Source organism: Pelodiscus sinensis, chromosome 21, assembly GCF_052426305.1.
Source record: "Pelodiscus sinensis isolate ZL-2025 chromosome 21, ASM5242630v1, whole genome shotgun sequence".
In the NCBI taxonomy this organism is placed as follows: domain Eukaryota; kingdom Metazoa; phylum Chordata; order Testudines; family Trionychidae; genus Pelodiscus; species Pelodiscus sinensis.
The window spans coordinates 7,693,704-7,716,024 of NC_143072.1; the positions used below are offsets into that span (position 1 = coordinate 7,693,704).

At 43.2% G+C, this 22,321-nt stretch overlaps 1 protein-coding gene across 1 annotated transcript in view; it reads right to left on the reverse strand.

The window, feature by feature from the left end:
- LOC102458161 (S-adenosyl-L-methionine-dependent tRNA 4-demethylwyosine synthase TYW1) overlaps positions 1–22,321 on the reverse strand; it is a 191,664-nt gene that overhangs the window by 95,052 nt on the left and 74,291 nt on the right. The window contains exons 13-14 of the mRNA XM_075905103.2: positions 21,011–21,188; positions 15,213–15,348 (exon numbers count right to left, since the gene is read on the reverse strand). Coding sequence (XP_075761218.2) covers positions 15,213–15,348; positions 21,011–21,188 — 314 coding nt within the window. The remainder of the gene's footprint in view (positions 1–15,212; positions 15,349–21,010; positions 21,189–22,321) is intronic.

Consider the following 22,321-nt stretch of genomic DNA (forward strand, 5'->3'; position numbering starts at 1 on the left):
CCAACCAATAGGTGCTGAGAGATTTTGAAGAGGGGCAAGGGCAGCACACAAAGCCTTCCCCTCTCCCTGCAGTGCACAGCCACAGTGAGCAGCCAACCACTGAAAGTGGCGTGGGCTCTGAAGCCCAAGGGTCTTGCAGGGCAGGTCACAGGTGATCTAAACCGTTTCTGACAGGTGTGTGTCTAACCTGCTCTTCAAAAGTGTCCAACGTTGGGGATTCTACAGCCTCCCTAGGCAATTTATTTCTGTGCTTGACCACCTTGGGTATGTCTACACTACCCTCCTAATTCGAAATAGGAGGGTAATGTAGTCATACCGCAATTGCAAATGAAGCCCGGGATTTGAATTTCCCGGGCTTCATTTGCATAAAGCCGGCCGGCGCCATTTTTAAATGCCGGCAGTTCGGACCCCGTGCCGCGCGGCTACACGCGGCACGGAGTAGCTAGTTCGGATTAGGCTTCTAATCCGAACTAGCTGTACTCCTCGTGGAATGAGGAGTACAGATAGTTCAGATTAGGAAGCCTAATCCGAACTAGCTACTCCGTGCCGCGTGTAGCCGCGCGGCACGGGGTTCGAACTGCCGGCATTTAAAAATGGCGCCGGCCGGCTTTATGCAAATGAAGCCCGGGAAATTCAAATCCCGGGCTTCATTTGCAATTGCGGTATGACTACATTACCCTCCTATTTCGAATTAGGACGGTAGTGTAGACATACCCCCTGACAGTAGAGAAGTTTTTCCTAATGGCCAACGTAAACCTCCCCGGATGAAAATTGAGTCCATTGCTTCTTGTCCTATCAGAGGTTATGGAGACTGATTCATCTCCCACCTCCTTGTAACAATCTTTAGATACCTGAAAGCTGTAATCATGTCCCCTTTGAGTCATCTCTTTTACAGACTAAACAAACCTAATTCTTTTGATCTTCCCTCATGGTTCAGGTTTTCTAGACCTTTAATCGTTTTTATTGTTCTTCTCTGAACTTTCTGCAATTTGTCCACCTCTTTCCTGAAACATGGCACCCATTCTCTGACACCGCCACCATCCTACCTATGCTCCTATCATAGAGAACAATTTGAATCCTTTGCAAGAACATTTTCTAGTCCAGACGCAGCATGACAGAAGTACCTATGCAGTTGTGTGCCTTCTCTGCTGTCATTTTGTATTGATCAGAATCTCAAACCCGTTCAAGGCTTATGTTAGATCACTAACTAGTTGTAGCCTACATAAATCATAGAGTTTCTTCAGGGTTCAATACCTCAGGTCAACAATTATTAAAATCTTTGGCCAAGATACTGGGTTTGTGAAAATTTCTTATTCAGCCACCAAATCACTATCAGAGCCTGATCCCCTTTCAAGGTGTCTCAAATTAAGAGCTCCAAAACAGAGAAAATTGTTATCACTGAAAACCTTGAGATACATTCTCTCAGGCTGAAATTCAGTGGGACTGAGTGCCCACTGTCTTAAGATCCTTTGAAATCATCACAGCCCACAAAGAAAAGAGCGCTTTGGTGCAAAGTCAAGGCACGCACAGGAAGAGAAAAATCAATGATAAATTTAATACATGACTTGAAACAATCATTTTAGACTCTGGGCATCTGGGCTTCTCCTTACAAGAAAATGTGATGTTTCCACATCATATTTCAACTGCTAATCTCTTTGCTATTTGAAACTCTGGCTAAATGTATTTTATAGCAAACGCCTCCTTCAGGAATTGTGGTTTCTCTCTGACGGCTCAAATTAAAACAAAGCTCAGTCAATTTTAAAAAGAGAAACCAGCATAAAACCCTGGTGTTATCATAAAAAACTAGAAGCGTAGGGATGAAGAGATGATTTAGGCCACACCCCTGCTCAGAGGCAGGATTAAGTACACCGTTAGGCCAGATTTGCATAATGGATTTATGCAGAATGTGTCCTTATTACAAGGACATTTCCCAAATCAGATTTCATAGACTTTTTTTTTAGTGACTAGTGAAGTTTAATTTTTTTTTTAAATTATGAGACAAGATCATTAATGTTGCTCCTATTAGAAAACCAACCATTCTGATTAATGTGTTGTCTACAGAGTATTAATCTGGGAGTAATAGGGGGAAAGAATTCCATCCTCATCATTCCTCTGGCCCAGGAGAAAGTTAAAAAAATACACAACTGATTAGTTTATTTACCAATATTTTTACTATAGGCCATTTGTGTGGGGGAGCCTTCACCTTGCCTTATCGGTTCAGTGCACCTCAATTCACTGGTGTCATAACAGGTATCTATTAGGTGCCAAATAAGATACCAATAGAAAGCTAACAACATGCTGCTCATTAATATCATTGTATGAAATATGTACAGAGGTTGAATTCAAAGTGACAAACATGTTGGAAATTATGTCATCACAATGTGCCTGCCAACCAGGGCTAAAGTTATCCCATCGTAGACAAAGGAATATGTTTCTGTCATCAAGCAGACATCTTCAAGATACACTAAGAGACAGCAAGAAGGTACACAGCACCATCAAGACCTGGGGGGAGGAGATTGTAGGAAACACAAATTTGCCTTTAAGCAAACACCAATGAGGAAAGCAGCAACACGAAACTTCCTTCTCCAGGAGATCATAGAATCCTAGGGTTGGAAGAGACCTCAGGAGGTCATTGAGTCCAGCCCCCTGCCCAAAGCAGGACCAATCCCAACTAACTCATCCCAGCCTGGGCTTTGTCAAGCCAGGACTTTAAAACCTCTAGGGATGGAGATTCCACCCCCTCCCTATGGAACCCATCCCAGTGCTTCTCTAACCTCCTAGGGAAATAGCTTTTCCAAATATCCAACCTAGACCTCCCCCACTGTAACTTGAGACCATTGCTCCTTGTTCTGCCATCCATCACTACTGAGAACAGCCTCTCTCCATCCTCTTCTCTTCTGCAGACTAAATAAGCCCAAATCCCTCAGCCTCTCCTTGTAGGTCATGTACACCAGCCCCCTCATCATTTTGGTTGCCCTCTTCTGGACACTCTCCAGTGCAAGTAGGAATAAGAGATCCTCCGGAAAAGGGCTTATTTTCCGGAGACTCACGTCTAGACTGGCGCTTTTCTCTGGCTTATCCCCAAGCCGGAAAAAAGCGGCAGCCATGTAAATTTGCAATTCCGAAGTCTACATTAGCATCCCTTTTCCGGAAAGGGGTGCCAATGTAGACACAGCCCAGATGTGGCCTCACCAGTGCCGAATAAAGGGGAATAATCACTTCTCTAGATCTGCTGGAAATTCTCCTCCTAATGCACCCTAATATGCCATTAGTCTTCTTGGCTACTAGGGCATACTATTGATCCATATCCAGCTCTCTCATCCACTGTAATCCCCAGATCCTTTCCTGCTGTCAGTCCCCAGCAGGTAACAATGCTTGGGATTCTTCTGTCTTAAGTGCAGGATTCTGAGCTTGTCCTTGTAGAACCTCATCAGATTTCTTTTGGCCCAATCCTCCAATTTGTCTAGGTCATTCTGTATCCTATCCCTACCCTCCCATGTATCTACCTCTTCCCCTAGCTTAGAGTCATCCATAAATTTGCTGAGTGTGCAATCCATCCCCTTATCCAGGTCATTAATTAAGATGTTGAACAAAACTAGCCCTAGCACTGATCCTTGAGGCATTCCACTTAAAACTGACCAAAATGCCTCGCTCACGGTTTGAATGAACTTTATTTTGATGGGTAACCTTCAAAAAAATTCATGTCCAAGTTTCACTGGATTCATACAAGAGAAGGGCAGAGAACCCCAAGTTATCTTTTACTCAAAAGGAAAAAGGAAGATAACATTTTGGACTTTGAGGGAGATCCTGACCATCTTGCTGGAAGCATGAGTGGTAAGGAAGCTAACTTGAATTACACCTATAGTTCGTTGTGTTCAAGCACTTTAGAAAGTGCTTTTCATTTTTGCTTGCTTGTAATCATTTCCAACTCTATCCTTTGCATTTGAACTCATTTAAAATCCTCTCTCCTTTTGTTAAGGAACTTGTTTTACTTTGAATCTAAACCAGCCCAGTGCTGGTGAGAAAAAAAAGTCAACTCCAGTGAAGGTGGCAATCTGCTGGGTACGGCACTATAACAGAATAATGAACTTTAAATTGCTCTCTGAATGGAGAGGGCTGGACATTGCAGGGCACACAATTTGGGAGTGGAAATCAGGCCTGGGAGCATGTGGAGGGCAACTTGGGTATGTCTAGACAACATGGCTCCATCAACAGAGCCATGTAGATGAGTTTACTAGACATAGGAAAATGAAGCGGAGATTTAAATAATTGCCACTTCATTTACATCAAAATGGCCGCCACGCTGTGCCAATAAGTTGTTTGGCGGCATAGTGGGGCAGTCTGGACACACCGTGCTCGACAAGGGAATTCTTTGTCAACCGCTCCATTATGCCTCGTGACCTCGTCCAGACAGAACATGGCGGAGGTTTCACAAACAGGCTGCTTAACTCACGGACATCCCATGCATGGAACACCTTAAACATGAGCAGCACAGTAGCAGAGGATTTTGATGCACTCGGGGTTACAAACAGACACTGGACTGCCCCCCAGAATGCGACAAATACAACTGACTAATCAATATTACTATTAGGAAGAAGTGATGGGGGGGTGGCAAACTCTACAAGTTACCAATGAGTAAAAGGGACCTTAAAAAAATCACAACTGTATGCATCATCCCTAAGACTTCCTGTAATCAAATAATTGCAAAAATTAAAAAAACACTTTTTTCAAATTTTGAAACAAAACAATTAGCACTAGAGAGTTATGCACTTTATAAAACTTTGTACAAATATTAAGGCAATAGCTTTTAAAATCCTGACTTTTTTTCCATTACACATAGAATAAAAAATTAAACTGAAGAACCTATTGCTCAAAAAAATTATTGTGATTAAAAAAAAAGGTTTTGACATTTATAGAAATAAAGAAAACAACCTGAGATTTATTACACACTAGTGTAGAAATGTGTTTTTACAGGGAATTATAAATCATCATGCTTCAAGCCTTAAGCTGATAACTAGCTCACAGTGGCTAGGAAGAAATTTTTGCTGTGGTCAGGTACCTCTGATGTGCCGTCTGAAGCATAAATACTGGGGTCACTGTCAGAAAAAGGACCACTAGTCTGACCCATTCTGAGAATTACTATTTTCCAATTATAAGACTGAATTAACTCTAACATAATAGAATGTTTTACAAAAATCATGGCTACCACAGAAATCTCTCTTCAGCATGTTTTCAGGCAGTTTATCTTTCATTGCATGTTCCACCACCAATATTTGCTTTGATGTTCATCTAACTTACATTTCTGAAAGGTATCATATGAAATTTAGTAAATTCCCATAGATTCTTCTTCTTAAACAGAAGTGGAAGATTGTGTAGGCAATTTAGTGAGAACAGTGATGCAAAGATTGAGCTAAATACATTTCAGTACTTACATCAAAAATAAATTATAGTCATGCTAGTCATGAAACGGACTGCTACTCACTTGAGGTACTGCTGACCAATAATAGGAGCACCTGAACCAACCCATTACATTGAAACATAGTGGCAAGCTTTAATATAAAAACAAAACAAAATCATCACCTTTAATTGAAAATTAGTTTTAGCGTCTAATTAAGAGATTCCAGTTCCAAGAGGAGTCTACTCCGCTCAAAGTAGTTAAGCTTTCATGAGGAGGAATTCACAACTTTGATTTTTTGGAAAATAATTCTTCAATATATCAGCTTCATAAATGGCTCTGAAGATCCCTGCAGGGCAAATTCTCTGATCCTCTCTTCTCCCCTCCTCCCCTCCATATACAGAATAGCCTCTTGACTTGCCTTATGTGATCAGTTGTGGTCTGCTAGCCCTAATGTTTGTCATTGGATTTAACTTAGATTTGATATTATAACTGTAGTGTTTGTTTGGCTTGCCCCTGTATGGCTATTACCTAGAAATAAATAACTTTCATTGTTAAGCTGGTTGCTTTTCTCTCCTTTTCCTCTCTCTTCCCCTCCTCCAGGGTGTTGTTTTGGATTCCTCATTCACTCTGCAGCAAGATTCCTTTCGCCTAAGCTAAAGATCCCTGTATTACCCCAAAATCCTGTGAGGGTGGCTCATCAAGTGGGTTACTGGCTGAATGGTTGTGGTGCGAAAGTGGGGAAAGGGAGGTGTATGAGGCTGGCAGCTTAGAGAGCTGTCTAACCCAGCTCACTGAGTCCAAGGGCCCAGGCTGTTCATAGCCTGACACTGCTGATCAACCGAGCCGACGGAGTAGAGGCCCATATAAGGCGTCAGCTCGTGAGTGCTGATTAACCCATCCTCTCACATATGCTCTGTTGGTGGATGTGAGTGTCTGTGTGTTCGTCTGATTGGAGGGTGGGAAGAACCCAGTCCTGGGGAACATCGTTCCTGCAGGAGGACTCCACTGGAAGAGAACTGGCAGAAGGGAGAAGTAAAGCTCCACATGTGAACACAAGTAACACAAACAGCATACAGATAAATTAATCCCCCCGCATAAGAGTAACCCTAATAAATGAGCACACCCCAGAGTAACAGGCAAATCTGTTAACAAAAATGCAAGGAGCTCAAGCAAACTGGCACTCAACTCACAATATGATGACTGCAAGAAAAATGAAGGTTTAAGGCCAGATTCTGTTCTCATTTGCACTGGTGTAATCCAGTGCACCACCAGTGTCACAGTAGGACACCCCCCAAAACAGCCCTTGTCTTTGAAATGCATATGCTCCACATCTATGTGTTGTGGTAAATCCTTTTGAGACATGTAGAAGCAATAAACCAAAATCTGTCCCTTGGTAGCTTCAGCATAATTAAGAGCACAGTTTAGTCAGATATGGAAGTGACAATTACAACCCAAAGAGCATGCTACATTGGCCAAAAACTACATTTTCAGTCTTATTCCAGTGAGACACATCTTCCCATTCTATTTTTGTGGAAAGATCCATGTTTCTCTCTCTCTCTCTCTCTGTTTTCCATATGCATTAGTACACTGGTATCTGTATTCTTTACCATACTAAATTTCTCAGTTTTGTTTCTGCATCAATTATACATTTGGTCTCGCTGAAATGAAAAAAGTAAATCACTCTTGGAAATGCTTTGTCAACTCCACTTCTTTCAAGAAGTGTCAGATAAAAAAGTTCAGTGAACCAAATCAATACTTTCATATAAATTGTAAAATCAGAGCTTCTTTGTATCTGTTTGAAGACAACAGAAACATCTAAAAGAACATACTATTGAACAGATAAGAACATTATGCAATGCCTTGACAATCTGTACAAACCTAGTCTACACAGGATTTGGTCCAGCAGCAAATAAAATGAGATTTAGTTCTCTTTTATTCAGCTGCCACAACCAGTGTATAATCTCCATCCTTCCACTGAAAGAGTTCCAACAAATACATACATTCGTTGAACCTTGTCTTTGAAAGGTCTCCGAGTGCTTTTCAAAAGACAGTATCAGCAGCCCCATTGTACGGATAAAGAATAAAAGTTAAGGAACTTGCCAAAGATCACACAACGTGTCAGTATCAGAACAGAACTCTGGCTTCCCACGTTGTCTGGAAGGACAGAAAAAGCTTGATACTTGCGATGACATCAACTCTCAATGCCAGCATGGTCTAGTAGACTGGGACAAAATAGAGCTTGATTCTATTCCCAGCTCCAGCTCTGGATTGCTGGATGATCTTGGGAATATTACTTGTTTACCTCCTTCGAAGAGCACTTCGAGATATATGGCTGAAAAGTGCTAGATAATAGCTACATACTAACAATTCCTACAGAGGAAACAAACAGAAGTCTGACACCAGGTAAGAACAACAGGAACTGATCTTTAATCAATCATTTAAAATGTCATCATTTGTAATTTCAGGTTTCCGGATAGCTCTCTAGAGACCAATGATGTGGAACATTTTACAAGTTTGATTTTGTAGTGTATTATTTACAAACTTCTTTGTTCTCTTTTCCTTTCTACAAAAACATTAGGAGGGTTAAAAAAAGAGTAAGGTCTTATTCTCTCCAAAGTCCAGATATTTTTGTTATGGATTTATTCAAGTTATATTCCTCAGTACACCATGCTGAAAGAAGGCAAAGTATTTCAGAGAGTATCATTTAACATAAAACATTGTACCTTTGTAAATTTCATTATGTTCCAATTCACAATGATTACATCAATAAATCTTGTCAACAAAATTGTTAAAGCTAGCAAACAGCTGGTAGAGAAGAGATGGTTTACTGTGCATGAGAGGCAGATTTTTCTCAATTTATAGTGACACAAAATTGATTACTGATTTCAATGTCTGTAGCAAATTTTGTGTTTTATAGTCTCCTTAAAAATATATCTTGGCTCAGAAACAAAGACCAAGATTTCCAAAATGAGCAAAGATTTCTCCCTTCTACTACACAAAATAATCTCCACAGAAGTCAAAATCTGTTACAACCATAAAGGCTACAATTATTGGCATATATTATGAAATAGAGCATGCACCCCAATGCACAACGAAGATTTAATTTCCAAAGAGTATTTACAAACACCCTGTGTAAACACACAGAACAAAAGTTGTAAAATTTGGGATCTAAATCCCACAAAAAGATACAATTCAGGAAAGGCTCACTAAAGAATCCCGTCTTGTGAGAGACCCTGTTTTAGGGCAGGTTACCATGCTGCTTTGTCATCAGCACGTGCAGGGCCATAACGTTATATTCATCTAGGGTTTGGGTTCTCTCCTGCCCCCCAAAAGTTCTAGCTGTTTAGGAGAACACTGGCATCTGCACTCCAAGTTAAAACAGTACAAAAATGTCTACTTGGCGTCTGGCAGCACAGCAAGTACTTCAAGGTACAATGTACTGAGCAGATTGGTAAGGATTTATGATTATTAAGTCAAGAAGACGGAGAAGTAAGAGGCACCTGGGGGGCTCCTAAAGATGACAAAGAGGTGGCACCATGCAGAGGCGGAAAAGAATTCCACAGAATGCATCAAGCTCACAAAATTGACTTTTTTTGAAAGTCTGGTATTCATCACCTCCGTGAATTTCCTTTATGAGCAAAACACAGCTCCTTGCTCAAAAACTGGCTGCACTAATTTCTCAATGAAATATTTGTGTGAGTACACATAGGTTACCACCGGGTAACGATGAATCCCACACTCAGATCTTGCCAGTCTGCTGGCACCTACTTGAATTTTTCTCCAAAATAATTTTACAGCTTCTGACGTACTAACATGGAAGTCACTTACCACAAAAATCAGCTACATTGTTATGCTTTTTCAACCCCAAAGCAGCTGCCAACTATGAGCCAAATGATGCTTGAAGTCCTCATGCAAGGCCACTCCAACTCTCGTGCTAGCCACTACATTCCTCTTTTTATGAGACACAATCACCAGATTCGTACTATCCACGCAGCACAGGCAGGTCCATAATTTTTAGCAGCTGACATCTTAACTTCACGCAGTAGAATTCATGGAGCTCAAACCCATAGATTCATAGACTGGGAAGGCCAGAAGAAGTCCCTAGATTATCTAGTCTGGCTGTAATACAAGCCATAAAATGTCACCCAGTTATTCCTGTACTGAGCCCATTCCCCTGGGTTTGGCTAAAGCCTCTCTTCCAGAAAGGCATTCAGACTTGAACTAAAGTCTTCCAGATAGGGATGTAAAATTTCAATTATTTGGCTAATCAAATAGTCGATGCAATTTGCATTGACCATTCGATTAGTTGATAAGGGCGCTTCCGCCTTTGAAGTGTAGCAACAGCCCCAGGCTCCCCACAGCACCCTCCCATCTTTCTGCCTCTTTCTGATGGAGGCAGCAAGGAAGGGGGAAGCGACAAGTTGACTAGTGTGTGAACTATTGTGATGGGCCGGAGGCGAGGGAGGGGGGGAGAGCTGGGAGAGACAGCACCCGCAGCTGCGGCGCCCGGTGGTGGAAAGCCGGCGCGTGGCAGATACCGGCCGCGGGAACTTCCCCCGCAGCTGAGAAGCCGAGCCGCGGGCAGCCCGGCGCATGCCCGCCGAGGGCGGTCACGGGGGTTGGCGGGCCGGACGAGGCAGGAGCGCACACACGGACGCCGGAGGGCCGGCGTGCCGAAAACACATCATCTCCGGCAGGCCATTTGAAAAGGGCCCGCCGGCAGCGAGGAAGGGGGCGGTCGCTGAGGCCAACTCCCAAAGGGCTTGGGGTCGGACGCGGGGCAACGGCACCCCCAGGAAGCCCGGAGCCCCGACACAGACCGCCGGAGACGGGAGGCCGAGGACCTCCACAGCCGTGGGCTACCGACGGCCCCGGATACTGACGCAGAGTGCAGGCGCATCCTATGCTGAACGACCAATGCACGGTAAGCGGCGGGGACCTCACGGGAGAGGTAGCGGGATACGCGGGGGGGAGGAAGCAGCCCGGGGCGGAGCCCCTCTGGCGGCCGTGGGTGGACGTGTTTCGGGGGCATACCTCACGTCTACCGCACAGGGAGCAAACCGACCCCTGTGCTTAGGGCCCCGGGCTGGGACCAGGTGGAGAGGGTGGGCCCAGGCCCCCTCCCCTCCCACCACTGTAGGGAGTGGAGAGCTGCCAAACACCGCTGGGCGGAAACCTCCAGCAAAGACTGCGGGGGGGGGGGACCCGCACAGAGGGGCTGGCGACCCCTGGGTTCGCAGATCCCCCAGACTCGGTTGAGCGGGGTGATCGCACCCAAAGACGCGAATCCGGATTAGACTCCGGAATCAACAGGCCATAATACGACGACGGGGTCCGCTGAGCCCCCCTTCCGGGAGGAAGGCGGTGATCGCACCCCGCGATGCGGTCACAACTATCCAATAAGCTTTTGCTTATTGGATAGTCAACTAGTTGATTAGTTACTTATGCTCCACACGGTGTTTCAAAGCAGCAGCGCCCCATGGAGCCCAGGGGATCTGAGCCTGGGCCAGCTTGGGACACGGCCTTTCAAAGCAACAGCATCGCATGGATCCCAGGGTCTGGCCCAAGGCTCTTTGAAACAGCCTCTCCCCCCCGCCCCTTGTTGCCTCTTTCTGATAGAGGCAGCAAGGGGGGGAAGGAAGCAACTAATAGACTAGCCTGTTAACTATCCGTTCACATCCCTACTTCAAGAAATAAAGGACCCACCACTTCCCTCAGTAGTTTGTTCAAATAATTCAAGACCTTCACTCTTAAAAGTATCAGATTTATTTCTCTGTTTGGCTTTAACTTGCAGCCACTCTATGTCTTTCACTACTCCACTGAAAACCTCTTTAGTACCAAGCATTTTCTCCCCAAGAAAGTACGTGTTCACTGTCAATTAAATCATCCCTTGATCTTTTTGATCAACTAAAGCCATTTGCTTTGGCAGGATGAAGGGGGAAGTGAGCTCTGATGTATATTTCAAACGTGATGCTTGGAAGAAGCACATGTTAAATTAGATGATAGTTTTGTCACTTCATTGACACCTTTACTATTCATTAAAAAACAGTGCTTTAAGGATAAGTCCACACCAGTGTTTCTCAACCAGTGGTACGAGTACATTAGAGATACTCAAGAGAAGTCTGGAGGGGGATATGTCAACACAACTGAAATTTGGAGAAAACTGAATTTTGTTTTAAGCTTTACAGCGCTTTATTATTTTTGTACTTTTTTTATCCAAACATTTCATCGCCAGCCCAGCTACGATTAAGTTGTTTAAACAAATGTGTTGCAATGGTAGAAAAAAATTGTGTGTCTGAAAACTGTAGGTCCATGGGGTACTTATTTTTGTTTTAAAGGTTGAGAAATTCTGGTCACACAGCAGGGCTAAGGTCAAATTAAGCTATGTAACTTCAGGTACATAATTTGCATAGTTTAGGTCAAAACAGCTTAACTTGGCTTGAGGTGCTGTCTACACAGCAGGAAGTCGAAGGAAGAACACTCTAAAAGGAGGGTTACAAGAGTCGAAGTCCTCCAGCTCAACATTATTTCAAAATAAAGGCTTACAGTGTAGACGTGCTCTTTGTTATTTCGGAATTACATCAGTTATTCTGAACTATCGTTGCTGTGTAGACGTACCGTAACACATGTTCAGTAGATTTAGATCCAAAACAAATAAAGTTTACTGAGTACCCAGCAGCTATCTCACCCATCTTTCAAGAAACATATCTCAGAATGGAAAATACATCAGAGACACCATTAAAATAAAGATTACTTATACCTCCAAATAGCTTCTCCACATCAGCAGGGAGCTACACTCTTGCTGGCACTGGAAAGTGCTATCCTGATAATAGCTGGTCAAAGATTTTCTGATGAAACCATTTATTGAGAAAACATCAAGTCACTAAATCAGAAACTTCTCATGACAGAAAGTCTGATTTGATAAACTAGGGGTGAAAGCTAGCTAGCTAGGGTTCTGATGAAACCCTGCCATTCCACACAGTCTGTCCTGGAGCTAAGGATCCCAGGCTCTTAGGCTGTGTCTACACTGCACCCCTTTTCCAGAAAAGGGATGCAGATTAGACAAGTCAGAATTGCAAATGCAGCGGGGGATTTAAATATCCCCCGCTTCATTTGTATAAACATGGCTGCCGCTTTTTTCCAGCTCGGGGCTTTGCCGGAGAAAAGCGCCAGTCTAGATGGGATCTTTCGGAAAATAAAGCCTTTTCCAAAAGGTCCCTTATTCCTGATTTTAAGAGGAATAAGGGATCTTCCAGAAAAGGCTTTATTTTCCGAAAGATCCCGTCTAGACTGGCGCTTTTCTCCGGCAAAGCCCCGAGCCGGAAAAAAGCGGCAGCCATGTTCATGCAGATGAAGCGGGGGATATTTAAATCCCCCGCTGCATTTGCAATTCTGACTTGTCTAATCTGCATCCCTTTTCTGGAAAAGGGGTGCAGTGTAGACACAGCCATAGGGTTTGCAGCTCCAGGAGAGTCCCGCTATGCCAGGATTTCTACAATCTCTGCTGTGGAGCCAGGACTAATTGAGGTGCTGCTCCTGGTTTTGCAGCAGGGAGCCTGGAATTTCTGAGGGCTTTCACAACTGCAGAGCTGGGACCCTGGAAGTTCTGGGACAATCTCCCTGAGCCTGCAACACCAGACAACTCTACCACTGGGCTTTCCCCAGGACTGGAGCCAGCACTTCCAGGCTCCAACGTTCCTCAAGTTTCCAGGCAGGGACTGACTCTCATACGTACAGTACCAATCACAAGCGAGCCCTGATCTTTTCAAGGCCCTCTATGTGCTGCTGTGATACAAGCAATCACCCAGATGATGCACCATGAGACTACAAGAAGAACATTTGCCAAACAAAGTTGTAGCGCTCACAGGAAGACACTTTTTTTTTTTGGGGGGGGGGGCAACACAGGGGATGAAAACCCACTACAGACTAGTAATAGCAATGAGTCTAAATGACAGCAATGTGTAAAACCGAGGACTAGTTTCCTCAATACAATGCATCACTCCTTCCCTATCCCAACATCCATATTGTAGTATGAACTGTATATGTTGAGATCATCAGAAGCAGCATCAGCTTTCACTGCACTTCATTCATCAGAGTCCTATGAAACAGTGCTTAACCTCAAAGTATGCACCCTGAGGAGAAAACCTGAAAGCTTCTCCTTCTTAATAAATCCCTTCAGGTGTTTCTAGACTCCGTCTGCAATCACAGCCATGTGTAAAATTACACAACTGTCTAAAATATCTATGCTTCCTACGGGATTTGGAAATTTGCATAATTTCGGTTTGGCATTACGCAAATCGGATCCCATTGCTGATAAAAGATACCATCAACCTGGGCTGCTATTAGGAGGGTCCTGTGTTGTCAGTATTATAAGAACACTCGAACGTATGCAGGAAAGAATGCAGCCATCAGCTTTTCCCCCTCCCCCTCTTCACCTTGCAAAAAGTATTTTTAGCCCTATGGATATAACTGCCAATATGTTCACTTTCATTCTTTGTGAGGGAACGATTCTGACAAGAGGCAGGAATTTAGCAGTGAATGTACCTTATATAACCAAGGTCAACAGAGACATTCTTCCAGCCAAAGTCAGTTTTCCTAATACCTCAAAATGTCCCCCTCTTTGTTTGGTTTTGTTTAATTTCAGGTTAATTGAGTTTGGGCCTCCCCAGGCCAAATCCTGATCTCATTAAAGTTAATGGAAATGTTGCCCCTGACTTCACTGTGAGTGTAACAAGATGATCCTGTACACTGACACTCACCCAAGTACCTTTACCCATGTGAGTGTTGCCAGCAAGAGAAAAGGGTGCATGCACTTAAGAAAACTACTTGTGTGCATTGGCAGGACCAAGCTTTCAAGCAGCTCCAATGAAGTTAATGGGTCTATTCATGAATGTAAATCTGGCAGAAAGAGGTCTAATATTTGTAGTCTCAGAACACAGCAAAGCTTATTATATAACTAAATAGTATCTCCCATCTGCTCAGTCCCAGAGGTAGTATGTAAAGTTGTGCCAGAAATATGAATAAAAGCATTTTTTCAGAGTGCTGCAACAGTAAAGACAAAAGAAAACACGTACCCAAAACACATATCTGGTTAATTCACACAGTGTCTAAGTCAGATCAGTAACGGCAGATAGAAGGAAATCTGTAAAGGTTATGCCTAAAATGACAGCTGTTAAAAGCAGCTCTCAGGCCTGCAGTGAATTTGGGTCAGTGTTCAACTGCTTTATGCAGTACAGCAAGAAAGTTACAACCTGTAAATATCAGAAAGAGGCAGCATCCTCATATTGTTTGCATATTTACATCTATTATCTTCAGCCCCAATCCTGCAAACAAAACCCACTTACACATACGCTTATTTTTTTTACACAGCCGTTGTCTCATTGCAGTCAGTCAATATGTAAGTGTTCACATGACAAGGGCTTTACTGAGCTCCAGGAGAAAGCTTCGGAAACAAATGTTAGCTATCACCTGTGCTTTCATGCCCTCTTCTGGGCTACCTGCTTTTCTCCAACTGCCTTGTTTTGCCTGTGAGCTGTTTCTGCCTCCATTTTGGACAGGAAAATAAATACACAATTCTCTTCCTCAAACACATTCTACCTCTCTTCTCCTGACATTTATTCCAATACAAAAGCCCCAAAGTCCTTTGTTAGCTCTCAGTTCAGATTGTTAGCCTGCTCATCCTAACACCACACACAGAAATAAAGCTCTGAAGACATTCAGCATCCCATTTCCCTTCAAGCCCCACACCCTCTGTCTGTACAGAAAATGGGCAGGAAGGGAGAAAAGTTAACAAAAACTATTCTTAACTTGGTACCTTTTTAGCCAAGGCCTTTAAACTGTCTAGAAACCTTTGCCAAAAATCCTTGAAGAGAGGACGGTCAATTTTCTTCAGGCTTTCTTTGGTGCTAGCATCCACGCTGACATACAGCTGTGTTACTGGCTCAAGGTTCCTTGGCAATAAAAAGGAGAGGGGAATCATTATTTTCAGACATTATAGCTAACTGAATTTATGCTTTTTTACAGAAGCATCCATAAGACAACATCACAGAGCCAATAACTGCTGTACTCTGCTCTGTTCCCAGAAGCAAAAGCAGTAATGTAATATTTACAACACACTCTCTCAAAGTTCAGCTGCACAATCTTTACCAAGTGGCTGGGCTTTCGAACAGTGAGAGGAAATAGTCTTTCACGACAATGTGCCACAAAGCAAGAAACACCACATTTGAACCACTCAGAAAAGGGTCAGGCCCAGTGAAAATTCAGAGATCCAATCCTCGCTGAACAGCACCCGGGTAGAGCACAAATTAAGAAAAACCTTCCCAGGAGGCCTGTGATCAAAGGAGCCTGTTGTCTTTCCTGAAGTCAAAATTAGGGATGTAAAATACCAATTACTTGGCTAATCGTTACATCGTGTTCAATCAGTTAACCGATTAACTAGGGGGGGACAAAGTGGACCTGCAGTGGGCCCACGGGGCTGGAGCACCTCCCTGTTTGTAGCAGGCAGGGAGCTGCTCCTGCCCCCCACCAGTTAACCAGAACCATAAAACATCATCCATTAGGGGTGATGCTTACCAGTTAACCTTCCACATCCCTAGTCAAAATGCCCTAAGATTACACCTGTCCTATAAAGAAGGCCGCCCTATTCAACCGAAATGCAGTGCTGCTCAATGGAGTTCACCTGGCAGGGTGACCGCATTTCCTGAGACCCATCCAAAATCCTGCACTGAATCCTTTTCAGCTAGCACTAATGTGTGTATGCTTGGGGCCAGAGACCTGCTGTAAGATAAGACAGTGATTCCAATGTCATATTCTTCATTATGATTCCTTCCCACGTGTGAATAGACCCAGGTTTCAAAACTTTGAGGAGTGTTTGTCTGGAGCAAAAAGTGTGGGATGCATCTCCCACCAGGACACCAACGCCTTTGTCAAGTTGACTAAAGAGATCATTACAGCAATCCCAGCCTGCATCTGTCTTAAGTGCAAAGGGCTGCAACTCAGATTTCAGAGGGAAACCATAATATGCGTTAGCTCTTTTTATCATTTAAACATTACACAGTTTACAAGTGTAATCTCCTGGCGAATGTGTGTTACAGGTCCCCTCTATGCCAATCCACCAAAGACAGGAGTTGTCACAGCCCCTGTTACAATACACATTCACCAGTGGGTTAACACAAATGCTACGTCAGCAACTTCTAAAAGCTTAACCCTATTCTGCTGTCCAAGAGCTTGTGATCAATTTCATCCATGCAGGAACTCCAAGGCTTGCGGGTGTGATGCAGACACCATAACACAGTATACTGCTAAGCAAGAAATGATGAACAAAGAAAGTCAGACTTGGGGCTCCTTAAAAACAAGAGAAGCAAAGTAAATTACTTTTTATACCCTTTTATCTCTTCCAGAGGGCTGGTGACATCTGTCAAACACTGGGCAAAAACATCTACCACAATTCCTTCTAGATGAAATGACAGCTTAACTATTTTATTGCACAGCTCTGTGGTACTTAACTAGCCAATGTTTTAGGAAATTAGGGAAGAGCCTTCGGCAAATGTTGCCTGGGAAGGCTGCTAATAAGCAGGGTACAATGCCAATCTGATTTGACAGTTAAAAAAAAAAATCCTTCAAACAGCTGTCAATCATTCCTGCTTTAAAAAAAACCCACAAAGGTAAAAACTGAAAGTGACAAGAATTGCCTGGAATGAGACCAGAACTGAGGTGGCAATGGTCAGAAAATCCAATTACTTGAACTGAACTTGTGAAGTACCCAAGCATATTCCTCTTCTCCCAATTCAGACAAGAACGGATCATAAATGGGAAACAAATCTAACATTTTAAGTGAAAAACTAAGAATCGTTTTATTACTGAGCATGCTCTGAGTTGACAGTCCAAGCAACAAACATCTAAATATCTAAATGCTCCAGGGAACAAGGGATTGAAATATTGAATTGCAAAGAGAACAGCCAGAATCTTTTGCAAGAAGAAAAGGAGGAGAAGGAGAAGCAGCACTGAAGACTGAGCTGGTCACTTTCAGAATGGCAAATGGAAAAGTTTCTCTTCTCAAAGGAATCAAATCATGCTCCAAACCCTGTGGCTGCAGGCAGCCAGCAGAACTCGTCCAGTTATACCATAGAAAGTTAAATGATCATGAGCAGAGGTTTCACGTACTTGCTGCACTCTGCTGTTCCACTTTGTGGTGAGCACCAGTGCCCCAGCATCCACTAAGGGTATAGCTGGGTCTACAAGTACCTAGACACCCTGTCATTCTACAGAGAAGAGGTGAGAGGTGCTGTGTATTCCATGGGGCTCTGACATGGATTTAGCAGTGACCACATTAGAAACTCACAACCTACAGCAACTCAAAAACATTGCATATAAATAACAATCTGCTAAACACGCAAAGGATTTTGTACACAACCAGCATCAGATTCTTAAGAGACTTACAGTACAGGCAGTCCCCAATTTACGAACAGGTTACGTTCTAAACACCTGGTCATAACTCGATTTGGTCATACGTCAGAAATACCCTTGTTCGAAAAACTTGACGTACATGGTTCTCAACCGAAAATATAATAATGGGGTTAATGGGAGATTGGTCGTAAGTACGGATGGTCTTAAGTCGGGGAGTGGCTGTATAGACAAAATGTCAGAAAACAGTAGGATCTAAGCTCAGCAGAAGGAATAAGAGCACTCTTATCTTAAGCAACAAGTCCTGTGCCACCTTACATTTATTTGGGCATATGATTTTGTGGGCTGGAACCCACTTCATCCCATGCAACAAGTGGGTTCCAGCCCATAAAAGCTCCTTGTTTTTGCTGAAACAGACAAACGCAGTTACCCTTCTCTTATAGTCTTATCTTAACAAGGTTTGCATGTTCTTAAAGCAAGTCTTATCAACTGCTATATTAGATACCAGGCTAGGATTTGCTTTTTCGGATAAATAGATGTGGTGATGAGAGAGCACTATTAGAATTTTATCACTCAAAAAAAAAAAAAATTAAGAGTTTCCAAGAAACATAAGTCAAAAATAATGTGGGTTCTCTTTAAATTCTATGTTTAGTTTTGGAAAGAGCAGTTTCTGTCCCTCAGGCACATAATGCATGGTTTGAAAAGTAACTTGATTACACAATTACCCAATCATTTAGAATGGCTTTGGAGTACCTAATTACTCACTCCAAAAAAAGTATGGTTTCCCTCCCCCACATACATTCAGATAAGGGATGTTAAATTGTGTTGAATCAACTAATTGACTAGTTGATGGAATTTCCATCAACTAGTCAATTAGTCAATAAGGGGGAAAACTGCAGAGCCAGAGCGTGGCTAAGCCCCCGCCTCAGGAGCTAACTCTGCTGAGGCTCTGCTTTTTAAATGTTTTAAGAGCTACCAGGCTCTTAATACATTTAGAAAGGAGAGGTGCAGCACCTGCGACTGGGCGAGCGAGGAATTCCCTGATTCCTGGCTCACACCTGGGCCTCCACAAAGTATCTGCCTCCCCAACTGCCCACGGTTACAAGGAATTGAGTGAGTGAACTGAGAATAGAACTCATGAGCTTTGATTTGTGCTCTACCCCCGTGGAGACGGTACTAGGAGGATCCGGCTTCAAAGCCAGCTCCACCTAGCACTGGCTCCTTCTCCTGCACCGGCGAAGCAGCTAGTCAAGTCACTACTCAACTATCCAATAAGCTTATGCTCATCAGAGAGTCAACTAGTCGCTTACATCCCTAATTCAGACCAAAAACGGGAGCCAGAGAGGAAACCAAAGATCAGAGATTACTGATGTGTAAAGTATTTTACAATGAATGGAATGTTCTAGTCAACTGGAATTAGAAATTGTGGGAGATGTAACACACCAAAAACACTGCTGCTGTAGCTCCACTGACATTGCTGAGGTTCCACCAGAGCGGAATTCGGGTTAGCTAATGCCTTTCAAAGTACTCCCCACACCAGCTGTGACAGCTGAAGACAGGGTCTGAGCATTAGCAGGGAAATTTTCCATATTTTTCACCACTCATTTTTGGATGGAGGGTGGGGGGGTTGACAAGCATTCTCGAAACAGACAAATAATACTTGGCATTCACCCAGGACCTTTAACTGAAGCATCAGAAAACACTTTACAAATATTAAATTTCCTAGCTCCCTCTGTAAGGTTTGATAAAAATGACTAATTATCTTTTGCAGGTGGGGATAGCAAGGGAAGAAGTGAGCCAACTGCCCACTGTCACAAGTGAGTGAACTGAGAATAGAACTCATGAGCTTTGATTTGTGCTCTATTAGAAACACTCCCTTCCTTCACTCAGTTGTAACCCCAAAAGTAAGATACAGAATGCATTTCATGTGTTTTATCCCCATAGTTTTGATACATTTCCAGAACCTTCTGGAATGGAACTTTGGTTATCTTACTATATCTTTTAGAAATGTGTCCGCCTGAAGAACTCCCGCTAAACGATAAGAGTTAGGACCATCAAATTCGCTACGCTGCTTCCTCTAATCATAACTTAAAGCAAGATCAGGGATTGATTGTGTCAGGACAATGGGATGTGCCTGGAATTTGAGTGTTTCTCATCAAATGGAAGGGAGGGGTGTGGTCGGAGGGAGTTACACTGTAGAATGACCACGGGGCAGCAAGGGATCAGAGATGAGGACCGGGACAGCTATAACCCTATTGGGCCAGCAGGGGGCAGGGATGGAGAAAAGGACAGCTATCTACTATATATTTCAGAAAGTGTGTGTGTCTGTCTCCCCTAGCCGGGGGACATTCACCCCTCCCCCAGCTGTGCTGCAGCTGCCATGGATAGGCGCTTCTCAACAGGCCCCAACCTGCTGTGGTGAGAGAGGCCTGGAGTTGTTCTCTTTTCCTGAGGAAGCCTGCATACTGAACCCCTCCTCCCTAGCCCTAACTTATTTGGCTGTGTCTACATTGGCACCCCTTTCCGGAAAAGGGATGCTAATGAGACACTTCGGAATTGCAAAATTTAAATATCCCCCGCGGCATTTGCATTCCTTGAAAGTAGGAATAAGGGATCTTCCGGAAAAGGGTTTATTTTCCGCAAGATCCCGTCTAGACTGGCGCTTTTCTCCGTCAAAACCCCGAGCCAGAAAAAAGCAGCAGCCATGTTCATACTAGGAATAAGGGATCTTCCAGAAAAGGGTTTATTTTCCGCAAGATCCCATCTAGACTGGCGCTTTTCTCCGGCAAAACCCCGAGCCAGAAAAAAGTGGCAGCCATGTAAATGCAAATGCCGCGGGGGATATTTAAATCCCCACGGCATTTGCAATTCCGAAGTGTCTCATTAGCATCCCTTTTCCGGAAAGGGGTGCCAATGTAGACACAGCCATTTGAGTTAAAGTCCTGAGCAAAGTGCCTATATTTCCCTTCACAAGTAATTGCACAGAAAAACAAATAAATGTACAATAGAGTAAAAACGATAAGGAAGAGGCCGGGAATAAGCCCAAAGCGATGACTCAGGCAGATTCCAAGCAATAATTGTCATGGTTATTTGTAATGCAGACTTTGGTATTGTCAATTTCCACTATGATAAAATATAAGCACAACATAGATCACCAACTCTTTGGAACAAGACAAAATCCATTTAAAATCCATTTTGTAGAATTCTCACCTAATTTCCACGGGGAACTGTGCATTTGTAACCAAGAAGCTAGAGATTTTGTGACAGTGCAGCAGTTTTATGAATGTGTTGATTTCTGGGTACATAATCGGCTCTCCCACCAGAGATAGGGCACAGTGTTTCACCACCAACCCTTCTTCAAAGCGATCTACTCTTACTCCTGGGACACCTGGAAAAAAGGAGGGGAGGGGGAAAAGACTGCAGTAAAAGACTTACAAGAATAATGTATGAAAACCCTACGCATGCGGTACGCATCTTGAATATTCATTGGAAACTGGAAACAGAGATGAAGCGCAGACAAAAATTTGCTGACCATCACAGGGAAAGAAAATATTAGTTAATCCTGAAAGAAAATATAAAAGCAACATTTTGCCCTCTAATAACTGAACACCAACTTGTAAGCAACTCTGCTTAATCAACTTCTACTCATTTAAAGATTCACACTGTGTCAAGATCAAGAAAACGGATGATGGAAGTTACCGAGCCAGATCCACTGCTGGTGTAAATTACCACGGCATCACTGGAGTCAGTGCACCCATGTGGTTTTGCGCCCACAGCGAATGCAGTTCACTGCGTTTACAATGTACACAATGAACACAAGCAGTATTTTAGCTCACAAGAGAGAACAGTCCCTCACCCATATAGAAGTCTTCAGTAAAGCAAAGGGATGGAAACAAGGGAACAAACCAAGATCCAGAAACAGTTTTTAAGAAGAAATGAAAACGTTATGTTCCTCCTCAATGGGAACTGAAAGTAGCTTGTGAATTTCACATGAAAACAAAGGCCCGCATTTCATTTAACAGAGCAACAACAGACAAATCAGTATCAGTCACCAACACCATCTGGTTTAAGACATTTCCTAGGAGACAAAAGACCTATTAACACACAAGCACTGCTTCGTCCCTGAGTTGCGAAGGCCACTTGCAATGAGAATGTAGCAACAATAAAGCTACCAAGTGTGGTGATCCCATGAAAAAAACAGATGTGAGTGTGTTTAGCCCATAATGACATGAGCCAGATTTATACTCGCAATCCGGAACAAAGAGCACACTATCATATCCATTATCAGTTCTCTGAGCTTCTGCATCTCCAACGTGAACTCATTTCACTAGACGTAAGAGACAAACTATTTCAAATTTCTATCCTGAGGATGTCACTTTATATTGCCCTACGGTGCCTTGATGCATGTGAATAATATACTATGCATATTAAAAGAGTTATGACTTGAAACTATAGTCCTCAACTCACCTCATGTTGCCTAGACACTGCAACTCAAATGGCAGAGAAAATTACCCACTAGGC